Source organism: Phragmites australis, chromosome 2 (genome assembly GCF_958298935.1).
Source record: "Phragmites australis chromosome 2, lpPhrAust1.1, whole genome shotgun sequence".
NCBI lineage: Eukaryota > Viridiplantae > Streptophyta > Magnoliopsida > Poales > Poaceae > Phragmites > Phragmites australis.
In genome coordinates this window covers 33,694,119-33,710,616 of record NC_084922.1, presented here as the reverse complement: position 1 = coordinate 33,710,616, position 16,498 = coordinate 33,694,119, and the positions used below count along the sequence as shown (strand labels likewise).

The 16,498-nt window shown below is 44.4% G+C and overlaps 3 protein-coding genes across 3 annotated transcripts; 2 read left to right on the top strand and 1 right to left on the bottom strand.

The window, feature by feature from the left end:
- The first annotated feature begins 3,114 nt into the window (after positions 1–3,114).
- Positions 3,115–8,245, top strand: LOC133908460 (E3 ubiquitin-protein ligase MBR2-like). The gene is made up of 9 exons (XM_062350495.1): positions 3,115–3,490; positions 3,734–4,540; positions 4,694–4,777; positions 6,339–6,497; positions 6,562–6,618; positions 6,980–7,053; positions 7,384–7,480; positions 7,566–7,664; positions 7,757–8,245. The coding sequence occupies exons 1-9, from the start codon at positions 3,458–3,460 to the stop codon at positions 7,817–7,819; spliced, it is 1,473 nt and encodes a 490-aa protein (XP_062206479.1). The 5' UTR covers positions 3,115–3,457; the 3' UTR covers positions 7,820–8,245.
- Positions 8,246–8,824: 579 nt separating this feature from the next.
- On the top strand, positions 8,825–12,141 carry LOC133908458 (protein CONSERVED ONLY IN THE GREEN LINEAGE 160, chloroplastic). The gene is made up of 9 exons (XM_062350493.1): positions 8,825–9,338; positions 9,500–9,555; positions 9,658–9,757; positions 9,865–9,963; positions 10,136–10,222; positions 10,382–10,473; positions 11,278–11,370; positions 11,636–11,704; positions 11,811–12,141. Exons 1-9 carry the CDS (start codon positions 8,979–8,981, stop codon positions 11,944–11,946), a joined length of 1,092 nt encoding a protein of 363 aa, XP_062206477.1. The 5' UTR covers positions 8,825–8,978; the 3' UTR covers positions 11,947–12,141.
- Positions 12,142–13,557: 1,416 nt separating this feature from the next.
- On the bottom strand, positions 13,558–14,928 carry LOC133908459 (dof zinc finger protein 2-like). Its single transcript, XM_062350494.1, has one exon. It carries the CDS (start codon positions 14,377–14,379, stop codon positions 13,909–13,911), a length of 471 nt encoding a protein of 156 aa, XP_062206478.1. The 5' UTR covers positions 14,380–14,928; the 3' UTR covers positions 13,558–13,908.
- Positions 14,929–16,498: the final 1,570 nt, after the last annotated feature.

Genomic DNA, 16,498 nt, shown 5'->3' with positions numbered 1-16,498 from the left:
CCAATCAGTCGTACGAATCTCAGATGAAAATTTAGTTTGTACGCGAAATTTGTCACTTTACTAGTTTACTTCACCAGTTAATCTTAAAAGCAAGAGATCTGCAAAGACTACAGTTGATTTTAGTTCATCATGCGACAGTGATACCTATGTCGTCCTGATCGTCAGATTTCCTAGCAGTATCGTGTACTTATATATTATTGATTTCTGTTTTTCAGATTGTTAGGAGCCAAGCTAACGGGGTGATGTTGCTCTTTGATGAAGATCCATCTAGGTTCATTGGTAGTAGTTTGGTTTGGTATATAGACCTGAAGTTCGTAGTGAGAGAACGGTGCCGCCAAGCAAGCCCCAGTGGACGACGATTCTAGTTCCATTATTAACCTTTATACTGTAGTTTCGCGTTCTGGAAACGGAGTCATGTAGTAAAACTAAGCCCAACGACCTTTTCTCTGTCGATTTCCTTTGCAATTTTCATGTGGTTTGTAACTAAAATTTCGAATCCATCAGTCCGATTTAAAGTTGCCCCATGTATGGTTGTACTTAGGGTGGGCAATGGGTTAACGCGGTTATTACGTTCGGTTTGTTTAGGTTTTAAAATTTTGGGTTTTTAGAAACTAAATCCTAAATAAACTAGGAGAAAAACAAAACCAAACCTAAATAACAGATATATTCGGATTCGATTTCTTCAGTTTTATATTTTAAATCGAATTTCTATACAGCTCAAAAGAGATGCAGCATGAGCAGGATAGGGGTGGCATGGGCACACTAGGGAGGGTAGGTGACGCGGCGGTGATGATGTGTCTGGTATGTGATTAAGGAGTCTTTTTAAGAGCATAGGACTAGAAGAGAGGGACGAGCAATCCATCTCTGCGATTAAATAGGTAAGGGTAAGAGCAGTAAGGGAGTTTCGACCTAAATTCAGAGAGGGTTAAATGGGCTCCAACTGAATTAGAGGAAGGCTAAATCAATGAAATATGAGAGCTTGAACTCAAATACATTACAAATAGATAAAATTATTAAATCGAGAAAAAAATACACTACAAAATACATAAAATTTATTGAGCCAACGGGTCATGGCCTCCTTGGCCACAACTATCCTCCACCCATGGGCAGAAGGTGTACGAGTGGTTTAGGTCTTTCGCTTTATGCGGTTTGGGCTAGGATTATGTGATTGAGGAGATGATAAATAAAAGTATGTGTATATTTCGGTTTATATGGTCTGTTTGGTTTTCTTGAGTCTGAAACCTGAAATTAAATTGAATAGCCGAACAACACAACTTTGGAAACCGAACAAAACCAAAACCAAAACCAACAAAGTGTAAAATCGGTTTTTCGGTTTGATTTTGGTTTTCGGATTTTTTTGCCCACCCTTGTACTGGTTGAATTATTAACTATGCCGAATGGATTCCATATGCTTAAAGAGAAGCGACAAGTCCATTTAGCTAAATTTAGCAGCCTAGCTATCACTGAGACGATGTACAGGTGCTGTCCCTCCTCATGTACGTTCGGACAAGTGCCGCACTAGCCGCCGCCGCGAGGATTCATGGATGTGGTTCGACATCACATCAGTTCTTCACTCTTCAGTCTTCACCGGCAGTATTATGCTCTCTTTAGAAAAAGGTAAAGTAGCGCCACTGCAGAATGTTCTTTCTTTTCTAGCTGCCTGACAAGAAATTGGACGGTACGAATTTGAAAATTTACTTGCTTTGACTGTACAAAGCAGTGATGTACCGAACTGTAATTGCTATGTCTCCCATGTCCCTTTTACCTTAAACTTGGGTAGAAAAACTAGAAGAGAGTCCACTATTTTTTTATTTTTGCGAAACTTCGACGCCATGCCAAATGTGGCATGCTCACGCATATATCATCAGTTTTTGGAGTCTGTATTAAAAAGATAATCCGAACGTAGTGATTGAAATTTACTTGTAGCCGTGAAAAATACCATGTTACTCTTACTTCACCCGTTCTTTTTTTTTTTGCAGATATTGAATTTTAACGATCTTATTAATACAAAATAATGAATTTATATTTTTATGAAAGAATTTTAAAAGGTGAATCTACCAGTCTCATTTTTGTATAACAATTATTGATAGGTTTGAACTATTAGTGATCAAATTTAAGAAACTTTGACATCACAAATCAAATGCTAAAACCACATACATAGAAGAACAAGGGAAGTGTGGTGGTTCCGTTCTCTCTCGACCTTTTTTCTGCTACAGTTCAAAAGGGATGAAAAAAGAGGCAATTTTCACCCGGCGTCGATCTCCTCCATTCTCCCTCCCCTCCGGCGGCCGTTCCGACGCCGTCGGGGATGAGAAACAAGGACTCAGGCAGCCGTTGTATATAGTTCCTCTTACTAGCTTAGGTCTAGCTTGGGTAGTTCTAGGCTTCTTCTTGGTGTTGCTCTGGGCTTTTGGGTTCCTCTGCATCCTCTCCTATGAAGGTCGTCTCGGTGATGGTTTTGGTGATGATGTCTTCTCCAGCGACACGTGAGGAGGTTTTGTTTTGCTCTGTCTTCTTTGCAGATGGGATGTAGCTTTTGCTTTTTCCCTCTTTATGGGTTGTGTATCCGGGCCGACGACTTCTTCGGTGGTAGCGGCGTTCTCTACTGGACGGTGTATTTCGTTGTTTCAATGGACGACCGTCGCATATCCTCCTTTCCTCAGCCAAATCCGAAGTGGTGGTTGCCGATTTTCTTTCAAGGTGTTAGATGTATTCCGATGGGATTCGAGATGCTGGTTTTCGCGATGAAAAAAGGTTTAGACCTCACTCTGGAGATGGCTGATTGGACTAGACTCCAGATCCGGTGGTCGACGAGCTTGTGGCTTGCGGTGCTTCAATGAGTGTTGGCGGCCGGACATGAGCAGGAAGACCAAGGCCCTGTGGACCATAGATGTCCTTTTCTTTATTCTGTAGGGTCTCCTGTAAAAGAATTTGAAACTGGAGAAGGACTTGTTGCGGACCTACATGTAATTTTGGACTTCTGCAAGGTTTGCTTTGCAAATTGAGGGGTGTAAGCTGTGCTACCTTAATATAATTCGGGCTTCCAGCCCCTTCAGCAAAAAAAGGAAGTATTTGATATGTTCAAGTATTTAATTGCAGAATAGTGGTCAAAGCTTTAAAGATTTGACCTCACTCAGCCACGCTTCATTTTAGGCCAGTTGTCGCCATTCCCGCTCCGCTGGTGATATCCCACGAGCAAACTTTTCGCCGGAACACCCTCCGCCGCCTCCTGCTCCTTCCCACGCCAGGATTCACCTCGCCGCCCTCCATCACTTCACCGGCGGCCGGGTCCTCGCAACTCCACCTCCGGCTCCCTCGATCATCAAACAAAATCTCCAAGCCTCATCGCGAAAGCCTCCTTCCAACAAAGCACGCCATCTCGATTTCTTCTCCCGTAGTTCGCTGCGCTCCTCCTCCTCCCCCCTCCCCGCTAGGCCGGTACCGGCAGCGCAGATCTATGCGGACTCGGGATCTGTATCTCCTTTCGTTGGTAAGGATGCCCTAGCCTGCTTTGACGGATTGTTCCGAGGATTAATTTTGGTTCTGCTTTTCCCATTTTTTCTTTTCTGCGACCAGTCGATTCCGTATCCCTGCTTCTGGGATGGATCGGATACTCCAATCCGTCCACTTTCTTGCTTTTTTTTTTCTTTTTGTTGCGTGCTTGGTGGAGTTTATTTTCCAATTTTTTCGCATTAAGCCCGCCCTCAATGGCTTTCCCCCCATTTTTTTGCAGGGGATGGAGGTGCAGGTGCTGGATTTGGTGTCGTCGGACTCCGAGGACGAGGTGTCCGCGCACTCGCCTGACCACAAGCGTCCCGCGCGGCAGGCGGGTTCAGACCCTGATCGTGGGGGTGGCACAGAGACCGGAGGCCGCGGCATGGACAGCCTCTCCGAGCAAGAGAGCGCGGCGAGGTCACTGCGTCAGTCCAGTGATGCGGTGAACAAAGGCAAGGAGAAGGTTGGCGAGGGGGAGAGTGCGTGGGCGGCGGGGCCTCCAAAGCTCGGTGGAGAATCGCTGGGTGCTCGTGATCGTGTCATGGGAACTAGGAGTGATCCTTGGAGCGCACATGTGGGCAAGACTGGGGATGGTGGAAATGATGGAGCTGGGTGTTGGGGTGATGAGCTGCACAACGCGGTCCCCGTGCAACAGAAGGGATCAGACAGGAAGGGGTTTCACGAGACATATGGACGGCGATGGCTGCCTCACAATGGTTCGGATGATCACTGGAAGGGTATTCTTGGTGCAAGATCTTCTGATCCTGTCAATACACTGCCACACTCGTGGTATGCTGGCATGATAGAAGACAATGCTGGAATGTTTGCTCAAGGTTCTCTGACCACTCGTGAAATTTCTGGATGTGATGATTTTCTTATGGAAGATAGTGACTCAACGTGGTTGTCAAAGATCAAGGGGCTGAACTTCCCACTTCCTGATGAGAATCAGCTCAGAATCAGGCAAATTGAAGAGGATGAGATGTTTGCCCGCAGGCTTCAGGATCAGCTTAGTCAGGAACAGCCAGGCTCTCAGCATTCAGAAGCGGTTGTTATGCTGGACTACTCAATCTTGATGTGTCCTTTTGGTGTCTTTTTCAACTAATTTTCGTTTCTTAGTTGATTTTGCTGTTTGTGTGGCTGCTTCTGATGATTTTCTGCAGATGCAACTAGTAGCTTCCTTATTGATGACATCTTTCAGGTTGATGCGACAATAGCCTGGACATTACAAGAGCAAGATGCTGAGCATTCCAGAATTGCTGCAGGAGAAGGCCAATCTAGTTCTGTAAGCTGTCACTTGGCTTGATGAATGCATTTTGAGGGGTCATTTAGGGCTTGCAACAGTCATGTAGATGCATAACAACATAGTTCTAGTTATCAACTGATATGTTGATCCTGATAATCTTGTTTGAAGTTGTGGAATGCCTAGTTAAGTTGCTCAAGTGCTATTACATCCTGGCAACCAAGTATTGAAATGTAATGGATGGCATAAATAATATCATATCTGCCTGTAACCATCTAAAATTCCATACTTGGTGGGTCAATTAGGTAGAAGCAAGTCTCAAAACTAAAGATAAGCTACATGCATCAGCAAAAGTACTATAACTTAAAATACTGCCGCTCCTATATTGTGTTCTTTTCTTATGTTTTGATTTCGTTCTTATGTATTTTCCTGTATTGGTTGTGGTATTTTCTAGATATATTTTATGGTGTTCCATACTACCTATTGACATAATGTAGTATGAATTTAATCCGACCGTCCACGTAATTGGATATTTTTGTAATTATCGTATTTCTGTTAAAATTAAACACCATGCCATTCAGGACGGGTTGAACTTATAGCACAAGATGTGGGTTCGATTCTCCGTAGCATATGGTTTTGGTTAATTTTTTATGTCTTCCAGCCACGCACTAGTTTGACCATTCCTCGAGCTTCTGAACGTTGGTCCGTAGGCCGCTGATGGTGAAGAAGAGCGGTAGGAGCAGCCCAGTGATGAAGTCCTCGAGCTTCTCGATCAGCGTCACGCCGAGCGAGCCGCTCGGAATGACTAGCCCCCGTAGACGAGGGCGCTGAAGACCAAGTGTATGCCGATTGCATCGGTGCACACACCGGCAAGCATGACTCCGGTGAGGATGAGGGAGACCTGCATGTCGTTGACGCCCTCACCCTATGGGATGCGGCGGATGAGCCACCACATGCTGGGTCGCACGGCGTAGAAGCAGAAGAGCACCCCGAAGAGTAGCACCCACATAGAGGACAACACCGTGCTGTTCACCTTCGAGATGGCTATGGCGAGCGCGAGCAGGATCCACGCGCACATGTCGTTGATGATGACGGCAGACATGGCGATCCGGCCGAGCTCCGTATTGAGCAGCCTGATCTCGGCGAGGATGCGGGCGAGCACCCGGAATGCCGTGATCGAGAGCGAGATGCCGATGTAGAATGGCAGCGCCATGCCCGCCACTGTGACGGACAACACCTTCTTGTCTGATCGTTGGATCACGTCCATGATTTTACACGTTATTACTTCCATGTCAATTTTTTTTCCAAAAATACCCTTATACTACCTATACTCTTCCTATATAGTATCTATACTACCTCTAGATAATAGGTAGTATTCTAACCGATCTGAACCGTCCGATCCAAAAAATAGATGACCCAAGTTACTCTGAGACCACCGTAAAACCCCTCATTTTCTATCACTGTTCTCATTTATTTAAATCCCCGTCCCGGCCATTTCCTTGCTCTTTCCTATTTGCTATGGCATTCCATGTCTTGGTTACTATTTATCTGAATTTCAGTGGCATCCTTTGTTTTCTAAAAAGTATATTCTTGTTCTCCTCAGAGTCAGAGGGACAGATCAATGGCACACTTGTATTCATATGGCCGGCACTCACCTGTTCAAAGTTTTGCTTCTTGGGCATCTAACCGTACTCCAATACTGATGTCAAGCAGAAGAGGATTGCCAAGAAGCTCCAACTGCCCTCAAGTGGAGCAACGCAATGTGAGACACTTATAAATCTATTTCTTGGACCTCCATCTGTGCACTGACATTTGCTCATTCTCAGATGATTATCTCTCAGTTGACCAGTGGATGCTTCAGAGAAGACATGGATCTAGAAACGGTTAGAACTTACTCTATATTCTAGAAGATCGTGCTACTTTGGAATGTTGAGGGCCTTTGCCTGGTTGTCTCTCTTGCTTATCTAATACGAATTATGCACAGGCAGCTTGTGTATACCTAAATATTCATGCTTTTAACCTTATGTTGATAGTGACAGTAAAAGTATATAAAGTTGCCATTCAACATTTTGATGGATTAATTTTGATATGGAAGGATAGTGCCGAAGCAAAAACCTTCTTTCACATCCCTCATCAGATCTTGTTGCATCTAAATATGATACCTTTTCTCTAATAGCTCCTCTAATGCATTTGAATATTAACATCAAAACAACCATGCTGTGTTTTTTGTTTGGTAACATGTAGAGAATGGCCGTACTGGACTCACTTCAAGAAGCACTGGACAACTGTGGGGACACATTTTCTCCAGATTATGACGAGTAAGTACTTACTGTTCTGTAGCATTTTTCGTTTGACACTGTTGTTTGGGTGGAAATTTCCGCAATTATACATTCACTTATTGTCAGAATTTCATATTTGCTGCCATGTTTTGTCTATTCCATTGTATCGTGTGTGTTTATCTGGTAAAACATTAAGTTTCATAATACTAAAATGCGAATACTCCAACAGTAGGTGGCTCAGATTACTTGTCCCATGGATCCTGTAATATGAATGAGACCCTCTTGATGTGCTGCTTCCTTGCTTGGAGCTACTTCATGGTTGATGCATATCTATCCTAACTAATTGGTTTCTTGTCGATCACATATTAGTGATGATTATGAGGACCTCATAGCACTTGATGACAACAACCATCACAGAGGTGCTACTGATGATCAAATAGACAGACTGCCATTATCAGTAGTTGAGGTTCGGATTCAGTCTTGCTCAAGATGGATGTGCATTTTGCTAGTTTTAGTAGGCCTAATTTGACACCACTCGTTTCCTTTTTCAGGGAGAAAATTCTGATGAACCCTGCCCTATATGCTTGGACTGCCCTTCTGCTGGTGATTCCCTCCGGCATTTGCCGTGCTTGCACAAGTTTCACAAAGAGGTACACGGGAAGACTTGAATTACTCAAAACTGTTTTCTGTTCTAATATTTCAGTTTAACATATTTATACTGGATTCAACTCTTCTTCTGCAGTGCATTGACAGATGGCTTGGGATGAGGATCTCATGTCCCGTTTGCAAGTCAAATATAGTCTGACAGTAGGTTGTATCATCGGTTATACTTTTTGGAGTAGTTTGAAAAATGTTTTAGGTTGATTAACACTGAGCAATAGGAAGCATCGGGACCACTGGTGCTGCAATGTGTAAATTGCGTTGTGCTCTCGTCTGCTCCGTGGTTCTCTCTGAACGAGCATATGAATGGTCCCCCCCCCCCCCCCTTTTTGAGAGAGACAGCACTCGAAACCTTATATTCGCTCGTTGTATACCTTTTTTAAGGTGACATGACATGCAGAAGCACCTAGCGTACTTCGTACATCAGTTTTGGGCCCTGCCATATGGAATATAGACTATGGAAGAGGCTGAAGTTGAGCCCGTAGGACCTGGATCCATATAAACAAAGATGAACGGCACATTCTGTTGCAGACTTGTGGTTCGAATACAATGATGCTATTCGGTTTCGAGATTCTAATTCTAGTTCTTACTATCTACTTGTGTAGTTCACCAGTTCCGGTTTAATTGGTTGATTTTCTTCAGTGATTTGGTCAGAATGTCACGTCGTCATGCCTGTCAATTTAGACATGCACATCGTGACATGCTGAAACTTCATACGTGATCCAGCAGTTTGCTCCCCGAGGCGGTGCTATCCGATGGATGATGCCCTGAAAAATCAGTTCTATATCACTGCAAAATTTACATCGACGTGCCTTTTGTTCTCAAACCCGAACCAGGAACCCGATTGGAGATAACAAAATCAGCAGAGTCCGAGTGCCGGAGTTGATGGCTGAGATCATTGCTAACTGTTTAGTTTCACGATTCAAATTCTTGTTGTGAAGGGATTTTTTTTTCTTCGACGTATCAACGGTTTTTATTAGATTCTTAAGATCTATCGTTATCTTTTCTTTTTCTTCGTGATTTTTTTTAACAAAAGTTATTAATGATGAGAAAAAAGAAATAAAAAAAATCGTGAAAGGTAAAAAATAAAAGGAATATGGTCGGAGATATTACTAAAGCGAGTGCGCGACGCGCATGGCGCGCGCCCAGTGCCGTATAACCGCGGAGGCCACTCGCAACGCCACGACGCAAATCTCCCGTTCACCCGTCCGCGTTCCGGATCACTCTCTCCACTGCCGCTTGTCCGCTCCCCTCTCCCTCTCCGCTCCTCCCCACCGAGATATTTTTCCCGCGACCACCGCGCCATGTCGCTGCTCGCCATCGCCTCCACCCGCGCCACCGCAGTGCGGACGCGCGCCTCGGCGGCCTCGGGCGAGGCGGTGCCGGCGCCCGCTGCGGCTGCGGAGACCGCAGGGCGGAGGCCCGTGAAGGTGATCCTGCCGAAGGGGAAGCCGCAGAAGTGGTCGACGGGGATGGCGCCGGGGGAGTACGGCGGTGGGCCGGCCACCATCAAGCCACGCAAGTACTGGTGGGGGAAGGAAGACCTCGACCCCGTGGGCAACACCGACGACTTCATCTGGAACAAGGACTTCCTCCCCCACATGGAGCGCGTCGTCGCCAACGGCGGCGCCGACGCGGCCCCCACCATCACCCGCCTCGCCCCGGTAGTTAGCACGAGTCCTCCAGATTTGCACCCGTACCTGCCCATGGCTTAGGATTGGTTCGGTTCAGCGATTGACCCAGCCCGCGTGTTCTTACTTGTTTCGAAATTTGAATCGAGCATAGGTTCTTAGTTTCTAATCTAAGCATCAATTCATGTGAGCAGGTGGACGAGGAGGAGTCAGGGTTTCTGAGCATCAACCGCGCGATGAGCCTTGACAGGTTGCTGTCTCTCACCTCACCTTCCTATCAAATTCACTGCTCATCCATTGTGTTCCGACGGTTGTTCTGCAATGCTGAGTGATCTGAGAATGTGTATTGTAGTGTGGAAGTTGATCTGAGCAGTGAGCTTCAGGCGCCGACCAGGTCAATCCTGCAAACCCAGGTTGAGGCTGCCAGGAGAGGCCGGGCCATTGGTGCTGAGGTGAGATTTCTCTTTGTTCAAACTTCAAACCCCTTCCCTTTTCTGTGGACCTCCTTTTGCCTCCTGGAGATGGTGACACAAGTTGGGTTATTGGAATACGGATGTAGGCTGTGAATGGCGTCACCACTCCTAGATGGAGGCTAGTCCCGACACGCCGGGAGCAGGCAAAGTGGGACAGAGCGGCCAAGGCAGCCACTGGTGGTAGTGTAAGTCACTAAAATCCTATAGCTGACCTATTGCTTATCAGTTGCTCTAGATCCTTCAGGATGCCTAAATGTGACAATCTTATGACTAATATCCACCTTTTCTTTTATTTTTCAAATTTCTTTCTTCTGCTTCTTTCATAAGCCATATTTCATTCTTCTGATCTCATTTTAGGATTTTATATTAAGGGAGTCAAAGTTAAGAGTGCAGCACATGGACCCTAAGGAATCGGCAGCTAGGTCTAGAGAGGAATATCTGAAGGTATATCTCTTTAAGTCATTTTCCTCCACATGAGCTCTTCTTTTGGGAGTTTCACGCTGTAAAATTTGTATGATCCATATTAGTATTGTTGGCTCTTCGAGTATGAAATATGAACGGATTATATATTGATCATTTACTGATAATGTGGGTGTTTTGCAGTTGAAACAAAGATTGCAGTTGCTCACTTTAGGCATTGGTGGTGTCGGTCTAGTCTCTGCTTATTTTTCATACTCTCCTGAAATCGCTGCCAGGTATGAGTATTTTTGTTTTGCTGCCTAGTTTGATATGAGCTAGTTGTTGAATTATGTATGTGAAACACTAAGCTCCGATCTGGCTATTTATGTCAGAGACAAAGTTGAAAAGTGTGGATACATTTGGGGAAGTTGTTTCTCTCAATTTCTTTGCCAGGATTGCAACCATATATATACATACATAGATGGGCTCTTGGGCCCTGGGCCCTTTATACATGCACAGCCCAATACTACCCCTCAAGATGGATGATAGATATCTATCAATCCCATCTTGCTACAGGCTAAGTTACATTCTTTTACTTCTAAACCCTTACTTGACTGAGTTTACATAACTTAACTCTAGAGTTCTATTGTCCAACTTCTCCTTGATAAAGAAGCGATCTATCTCCACATGCTTTGTTCTGTCATGCTGAACTGGATTATTAGCGATGTTGATAGCTGACTTATTATCGCACCAAACCCTTAAGGGGCCTTTCCTCAGCACATTCAATTCTGATAGAAGATTCCTTACCCATAACATCTCGGTCACCACAAGAGACATAACTCTATATTCTGCTTCAGCAGTTGAACGAGATACAACTGATTGTCTCTTGCTCCTCCACGACACCATATTCCCTCCAACAAAAACACAATAGCCTGAAGTTATTTCTCTCATTTCTTTGCCAGTATTACAACCATATATACACATAGATGTGTTCTTGGGCCCTGGGCCCTTTATACATACACAGCCCAACAAAAAATGACCTTTTTTGGCTACCACATTTTAGGATTACTTTACTTCAACTGATATCTATTACTTTTCAGCTTTGGTGCAGGGCTGATTGGATCTTTGGTGTATCTCCGCATGCTTGGAACCAGTGTAGATTCCCTAGCCGGTGGAACCAGAGAAACTGTCAAGTATGTTTCAATCAGTTATTTCATAAATTGGGTTTGCAGATAGGTGCTCAAGTCAAATTTACTCGTACTTAGGTTTAGTTTGGCACAGCTACTCTGTGCTACATGTAGTTTCTGATCTCATTCTATAGGATTGCGGTTATATTTTCAAAGTTGAATATTACTCATGTTTGACCCCTTTGGATAGAACTAATTCGTTTGATAACCCTCGACAGTTAAATTGTTTGTGATGAAGGCAAAACTTAAATTCATTATGGCATGCTTGCAGGAGCGCTGCTGCACAACCAAGATTGCTTATTCCATTGTTACTTGTGATGATGTATAATAGATGGAATCAGTGAGCACATATATATTCTTAGTAAACTTTTTGCTTTTGAAATATTCAGATTTTGTGAAAAAATATGCTTTTCTTACTTGAATGTTTGCATTCTATTCTGGTCCAGGATATTAGTTCCAGATTATGGTTTCATGCACCTGGAGTTGATACCCATGCTTGTTGGGTTTTTCACCTACAAGATTGCTACGTTCGCTCAGGCAATTCAAGATTCTATACCTGTAGTTGGAAACCGTGAAGTTTGAACAGTATTCTGTTGAATAGAAAACAAAGGTTGTTACCCTGAAAGAAGATTGGTAACCCAAATAGTAAGGTACCAAGCTTTATCCTTTGAGAGAATTCCTTATTTTCCATTAGAAGATAAGGTGATTCCCTATTTGCCACTCTACAAAATGAACTTACTTATTTGCCATTGTTTTTAATTTATTCCTTCTTCGTCACTTTCATCCATTTTATCTATAGAAAAACATATTTACCCTTGGGCAGCCACCGACAGTTAATCGAAGTTTAGGACTATTTAGAGATCGAATCACAGAATGTGATGTACTAGAGAATTGTAAAAAGTTTCTTTATGCTTCCATAGAGTTTTTGAACGCTGAATTTGGATGGATTAACCAGGAGATATGAATTTCCGAAGTCGTGTTGTTTTCCAACATTTGTGACTATGATTAGGCATAGCAAAAGTCAGAATTAATTCTTGTGGTGAATACCAAAGTTGTAGAAACTATTGTGTAGATAATTTTAATTTGTGCACATTAAAATTATCTATACAAAATTTTGTATAACTTCGGTATTCACCACAAGAATTAATTCTAATTTTTGTTATGCCTAATCATAGTCACAAATATTGGAAAACAACACAACTTCAGAAACTCGCACCTTACGAGTGCTGAAATTCTCAAGAGACTCGTTATGTTCATGAAAAATGCTCGTATATTTAAACTGGAACGTGGGTATACATGCCAGGCCGGTGTGAACTAAGTATGCTTTACCTATGTGCTGTCTGATAATACAGTGCACTATTTGTACTTGCACTTGCACTTGTGGAAACCTGTTTAGAAATGACACCCTCAGAGTTAGACAACTTTAGAAATCTGGGAGGATTTGATACTAAATGTAAGCGATGCTTAACGTTGACAAGAACAGCAATGACAGAAAAATTATCACTGCCGGGAAGCAACATCTGAACTGTCGCAACGCTGGTATCAAGGCTTGAGCCGAAAGGGGAAATAATAAAGCTTGCCTTTTCCTGGAATATTACCACTTATTATATATAACTATAGTCTTGTTTGGAACAATGGCATTTACCAGAAGTCATGAACATTTCTTAAAAGTGATTTACTAGACTTTAGAAATTAGGGTTTTATTTCACTCGACACGTTGTCCGATCGTGTATCTGTCTTTTGATCCATACACAGTTAGAGATATTTATCTAATATGTATAAAAAATTATATATGTCTCTTGATCCGTACACAGTTAGAGATATTTATCTAATATGTATTAGAAAATTATATATCTCTTTACTATAGAAAATATTGTTCACTTATAAATCAATTTTTTTTTAACTATTAGATCTTTATTCAACGGTTGCTGTTGTCGAACGAAATATACTCTTATTTTCTCTCGAAAATTAGCATCTCCCTTCTTAAAAAACCATCTGTTCCGAAAATGCTTGATAATAACAGGCCCCTACCTACCTACCCCTTGCAACCCCATTGAAGTTTCAGATCTACATCAATCTGAATGTTCACAGATTCCGCATGACCCATTGAATGTTCCCTGCACATAGTAATTGAAACGCTGCAGCAGAGAGGCACAAAACATGTGAAACAACACGAAAGGAAGAGATGGAGAATGATTTCCTTTAAACAAGCCATGGCTGAATGTGCCACCTCTGAATCCACCATTGCCGCATAGCAGTACCAGTACATTCATGATTCATATTTAACTGGCTACCAAACTTATCGTCTCTGTCGCTGCTGACCGTGTCCTTTTGGCCATCTAAAGAAATCCTAAAATGGTATAAAAAATGAGCCTAATAAACCAAAAAGCGAGAGTACTAGGTGGGAAAAGGGCGATGGGGCGCGGGGGGCCCGCATGCCGGCCGTAGCGATGCTGACGTGTGGGCCTGGGCGCCGGGCATTGCGTCACGCATGCGGGTTCCTCGAGCGGAGCCCTACCCCCCAGCGGCGCCTACGACTGCGAGTCAACGCTCTCCGGCCCCCTCCTCGGCGACGGAGGCGGAGGCGGAGGACGCGGCCGCCGTAGAGGCGGCGGCGGCGGCCGATCGGGCGTTGGGGCGCTGCCTGCGGCGGCCGGGGGATGCGGATGCAACACGGCGGAGCGCGCCGCCGGCCGTCCAGTAGCGGCGGCAGGCGCGGCAGAGGTGGCGCGGCTGCCGCACGTTGTAGTTGTTGAAGTAGCAGAACTTGGTCTCCCTGCTCCCGCACCGCGGGCAGGGCAGCGGCTCGCCGCTCGTGGCCCCGGCTGCGCCCGAGGCTGGCGCCTGCGGGTGCGGCTGAAGCGCCGGGGGCGGGGGCGGGGGCGGAGGAGGAAGCGCGGGCGGCGGGGGGGCGCTCTCCTCCGCGCCGCGGTGGGCATCGGGTGGCTGGATGACCTTTCCGAAGAGCTTGAACCCGGCGGCGTCGGCGTCGGCGGCGGAGGGGAGGTTTGCCATGGATGCGGGGAAGGCGGGGCCGGGTGGTGGGTAGGAGACGCCGCCGACGCCTTTTATACACAGCAAGAGGAGGCGGAGGAGATGGTCATGGCCTCTTCGCTTTTCGCTTTGCTTAATATACCTGACTTCTTTGTGTGACCGCTACTAATTAGGCATGGACTGATGGATAGATCATGCATGGATATGGCCATATGCAGATATGCTCTCTCTCTCCCCCTCTCCATTTTTTTAACTAGTAGATTAGAACGTCTGGACTCTGGACTGGAGTATGGACCATGGCATGGAGCAAACAAAAAATATCACGAGGAAACGCTGAGAGATGTGCCGTCATGTGGCCCAGAGATTTGGCCGCACAAGGGCGAGAGATCGTTCAGAACCAGTGGGTGCAACTTTTTGTAGTCGTGTTGACCTTGATCATCTTTTCTTAGCTATCCTAATCGGTTGACTTCTATAGAAGCAACTTTGCTGTGGAATATACAACTCGTAGAACGGAATGGTTCCATGTGGTGATTGATTCTTGTGTGGAGTGGACTCAAGTCGGTAGGGTAAAGCGTCCAATTGAGTCGCTAAAAGCAACACATGAGGTACTAGAAGATGGAAAAGATTGGTACGTTCACAGCAAAAGTAGACGTGCTGGAGAGAGAGAGAGTACTGACTGTGTGCCTATCGTTTTCGGTGGCAAATCATCAAACTTTCCCAGAAGTAGACGTGCTGGAGAGAGAGAGAGAGACAAAGAGATGGTTGTGTGCCGCGTGGCGTTTGTCTGCAAAAGATGGTTTGGTCTACCTGTGCTGCCACGCGGATACGGACGATCTCCGTGGGCGTGACGGGAAGATAATCCTCCTTTCTTCTTCCAACTTATGAGAAAGAAGATAATTCTATGGCTACATTAATTCGTCTCAAGCTGATAAAACTACGTACGATTATTAGCTAGCCTTTCCAAAGTTGCAAGTTCTTGGCGACCAAATCGCCTAAAGTCAGTGACAAACACGTGCATAAAATGCCAGGATGTTCTTGTACTAAGGCTGGGGCGCTGGGCAAAGCATGACCAGATGCAACGAACTCATGAAGCTAGAGCGTGGCCCCAACCCGAATGTGAAGTTCCAAGTGACGCGGTAGTCGGTCCAAGTTAGGTCGAGCCTAGATTTCTCAAGATGCATGCATCAGCCATCCAGCAGTAGTCTTGTCAAATCATGCTATCATGCTTTGCAAGTTCAATTTGTTTCTGGTCACAGCATGCAACGTGTTAAATTTATGGTGAATGGAATTTAAACGGTAAATTAATCCACATAATAACGTATGCAGGATGTCGTCAATTCTGGTTACTTTTCATCAGTGCACAAACAAACGAGCGAGAGCCTTTTGTCAAATGAACATGGAGTAGTATAATCAATTTTTTTTAATGTAAAGTCACACTACGTGAAAAACAGATAAAAGAGAGATAAAATTAGTGACGGGTCATAGTATGACATATCACTTATGTTAAAAGTGACGGGTTATAGTTGTGACGGGTCGTAGTTGTAAGGCGGAGACGCGCGCAAGAATAGGTTGTAAGTTTGATTCCCACCTACGCATATTATGAAACAGCTTAAAAAATAGTAAGGGACACGTGAGTGGTGATGGCTCTAAGTTAGGTTGGCTCGGGTGACTTTTTTCATCCAGAAAGCGCGAAAACCATTCATCAGTGATGGGTCGTAATTATAACATGTCACTTATAACTTGTAATAAATGATGGGTCGTAGTATAAGTGACAGGTCACCAATAATCATTGATCTGTCATCAATGATCTCATTGTGATGAATCTTTACCCGTTAATTATAACTGGCCATTAATAACGTGTTCAGTGACGACGCAAGACCCATCACCCATAACAATTATAACCTGTTATTTTTGAGTTTTTTTTTTCACATAGTATCAACATCAAGTCTAGCTTGCTTGCCTAGATCATCAAACCAGACCTTTTTTTATGAAAAGTGCAAACTTGTCGTTTCTCTCGTTCTTAGCTCGTTCAAGGGTGTGGCATCACACATTATCACACTAGTCTAACATTTTAGCTACGTTGTTCATCTGCACATGGTATAATCCTCTGTAACGAGATAAGCGCTATCTAGACCATTCT

Bases quoted from the DNA above. Each gene is read 5' to 3' on its own strand.
- LOC133908460 (XM_062350495.1), top strand. From the start codon at position 3,458: ATGCGGACTCGGGATCTGTATCTCCTTTCGTTG. The intron at 4,541-4,693 runs GTTGTTATGCTG...GACATCTTTCAG, and splicing joins GCTCTCAGCATTCAGAAGCG to GTTGATGCGACAATAGCCTG. The intron at 6,619-6,979 runs GTTAGAACTTAC...GGTAACATGTAG, and splicing joins AAGACATGGATCTAGAAACG to AGAATGGCCGTACTGGACTC.
- LOC133908458 (XM_062350493.1), top strand. From the start codon at position 8,979: ATGTCGCTGCTCGCCATCGCCTCCACCCGCGCCACCGCAGTGCGGACG. The intron at 9,556-9,657 runs GTTGCTGTCTCT...TGTGTATTGTAG, and splicing joins CGCGCGATGAGCCTTGACAG to TGTGGAAGTTGATCTGAGCA. The intron at 11,705-11,810 runs GTGAGCACATAT...ATTCTGGTCCAG, and splicing joins ATGTATAATAGATGGAATCA to GATATTAGTTCCAGATTATG.
- LOC133908459 (XM_062350494.1), bottom strand. From the start codon at position 14,379: ATGGCAAACCTCCCCTCCGCCGCCGACGCCGACGCCGCCGGGTTCAAG.